At 39.0% G+C, this 2274-nt stretch overlaps 1 protein-coding gene across 1 annotated transcript in view; it reads left to right on the forward strand.

The window, feature by feature from the left end:
- LOC103370080 (protein asteroid homolog 1-like) overlaps positions 1-2274 on the forward strand; it is a 14154-nt gene that overhangs the window by 6637 nt on the left and 5243 nt on the right. The window contains exons 3-4 of the mRNA XM_008298992.1: positions 1116-1296; positions 2061-2273. Coding sequence (XP_008297214.1) covers positions 1116-1296; positions 2061-2273 — 394 coding nt within the window. The remainder of the gene's footprint in view (positions 1-1115; positions 1297-2060; position 2274) is intronic.

Here is a 2274-nt window from a genome sequence, read left to right on the forward strand (position 1 = left end):
TGGCAAAGTTTGGCTATTTTACAAAATAGAGCTGTATTGCCTTGGTTGGACTGCATTAGCTGAGCTTGGCTGTTAGCTGAGTTTTATTATATCTGCTAAACTTGATGATACTAGCTATGTTTGGCTGTATTTGCAAATTTTGGTTATTTTAACAAAATATTGCATTATTCCCTTGGTTGGCTACATTAGCTAAGCTTGGCTGTTAGCTAATTCCGCCAAATTTAACTAATCCAGCTACATTTAGTTGTTTTAACTAAATTTGGCTATATTGCATTAGTTTTACAATATTAAGTATTACGGGTGTAAAGATTCACTGATATGAACCGGAAATCGATTTTAACTTTAATAATATGAATACATTGTTCGGCGGGCCTCTAGATCGAGCGCGCCATGTCCAGTTGTAAAGTTATGAGTTATGAGTTGATTGGAGCTCTGATACTAAAGCTGGCCGCTCCAGTCTCGCGAGACTCCCACTGTGACATATTACAAGAGTAGTGTGTGCTTAACGTGTTTGCTAGCAACAACAACACAACAGCATGGCCGACAGCACCGGTGTTCCAGTTTAACTGGTGATATTTGCTGTATTTACGCTCCAGATGTTCCATTCGCAGATTTGTCATGACTGTGTGTGAAGATAAAGATAAACAAGACCTCGCCGAAAAACCGTAAACATCACATGTTGATAAAGTCTATATCCATGTCATCTACAGACAGCAAAACGAAACGTACTGACCAAAATAAAAAACACATAATTTTCATGTTTGGTGAGAGGATTCGAAACTATGCAAAAGTGGTAGTAAAGTGGTAAAATAAATAAATAAATAAATAAAATAAGAGTTTGGCATTCTGTGCATTGTACTGCTTTTTTGTGTAAAAAAAAAAAAGAATAAATAAAATCAAAAAAATGAAAATTTAAGAACATGGTGAGAAAAATGGGAGATGCACTGTATTCCCACAATGACTCACATCTGTAAATATGTGAAAATTTAGATCAGCTCAATTAGGATCCTTTACATTCTTATAGCTCTTTCCCATTCGGCCAGATGTTTAACACTGGTGGTTATTCAGGAAACACACCCAGATCAACTTAACACAGACACACACTGCCTGTGTAGTAACGACACACAAAACNCCCTGGAGGCGGCGCTGGAGCTGATGGGAGAACTGAGCAAGAACAGCAAGGCAGAGCTGCTGCAGAAGCTGTCTGTTGGGATGAAGGAATACCAGCTGCCCTCCAGCTCCCTAACAGGGTTCTTCATCCACGGGGTGGCCCCACTGTTCCCAGCAGTGGAAGAGGTAATAAAAGCCTTTAAAGATGTTTGAGGGCTCACTTTTCTCAGATTTAACCTTTTGAACTTGAAGCTGTTTCTGGGCATTTTTCTTCCTGTCACATTTTTCCTTACTACACTGCTAATTTTTTACTACAACATAAAGTCCTGCACCTCTGTGGAAACAGCACAACCAGAAGTAGAGAGAACTTAGATATGTCTTCAGTGTAGTTTGCATTAGAATGACACAATTCATAAAAACGTTGAATTTCTTTGATTATTTCATAAATATTGAAAAAATCTAGAATCACCAGGTCAACGAGTTTCTACATGTGTTATCAATACAGACAAAAAAAATGGAAGCTTCACACACTACAGATATTTAACTTTAATATTTATATTTAATATTTAATTTCATTTTTAAAGGCTCTGCAAACATTTTCACTCTACTCTAAGATGTTTCACCATGCTGAATGCATCTTCCAACAACTTGCTGACAACTTTTCATACTGTATCCCGTTTTGATCCATGCCGCATTCATTTTATTGATCCAGTTTTTATGTGTTTTATTTTTAGTTTTTAAAGATAACATTCCTTTTAAATCTACTAGAGGTTTGGGGGTACAGAGAGTTAAGCCTTTAATTGAAAAACAAATTGAGAATTGAGAATAATCAGTGCGTTATTACATATGATCAATTTAAAAAGAAACAATTACAGCCAAAGTATAGTGGAGAAAAAGTGGTATAGAGAGTCTGTAATACTTTGGACCTGTTGTGTGCTGGTCTCCTGGAGGTGGTGGGTCTTGTCCCAGACTGGACTCGGCTGCAACTGATGCAGGCCCGGCTGACCCCAGACGTCTTGGATGTGTTGCTGCTGCGTAGGATGAATCTCAGTGTCACCATGGGACATAAAGACCTGCCCAGCGTTAACCTGACCTCCAGGCCGCTCCGCCAGGTGATGTACGGGCTGCTGCTGGGCGGAGGGAAGTCAGTGCAGGTGGAGGAGA

The sequence above is a fragment of the Stegastes partitus genome, unplaced genomic scaffold, assembly GCF_000690725.1.
Source record: "Stegastes partitus isolate 25-593 unplaced genomic scaffold, Stegastes_partitus-1.0.2 Scaffold1368, whole genome shotgun sequence".
Taxonomy (NCBI): domain Eukaryota; kingdom Metazoa; phylum Chordata; class Actinopteri; family Pomacentridae; genus Stegastes; species Stegastes partitus.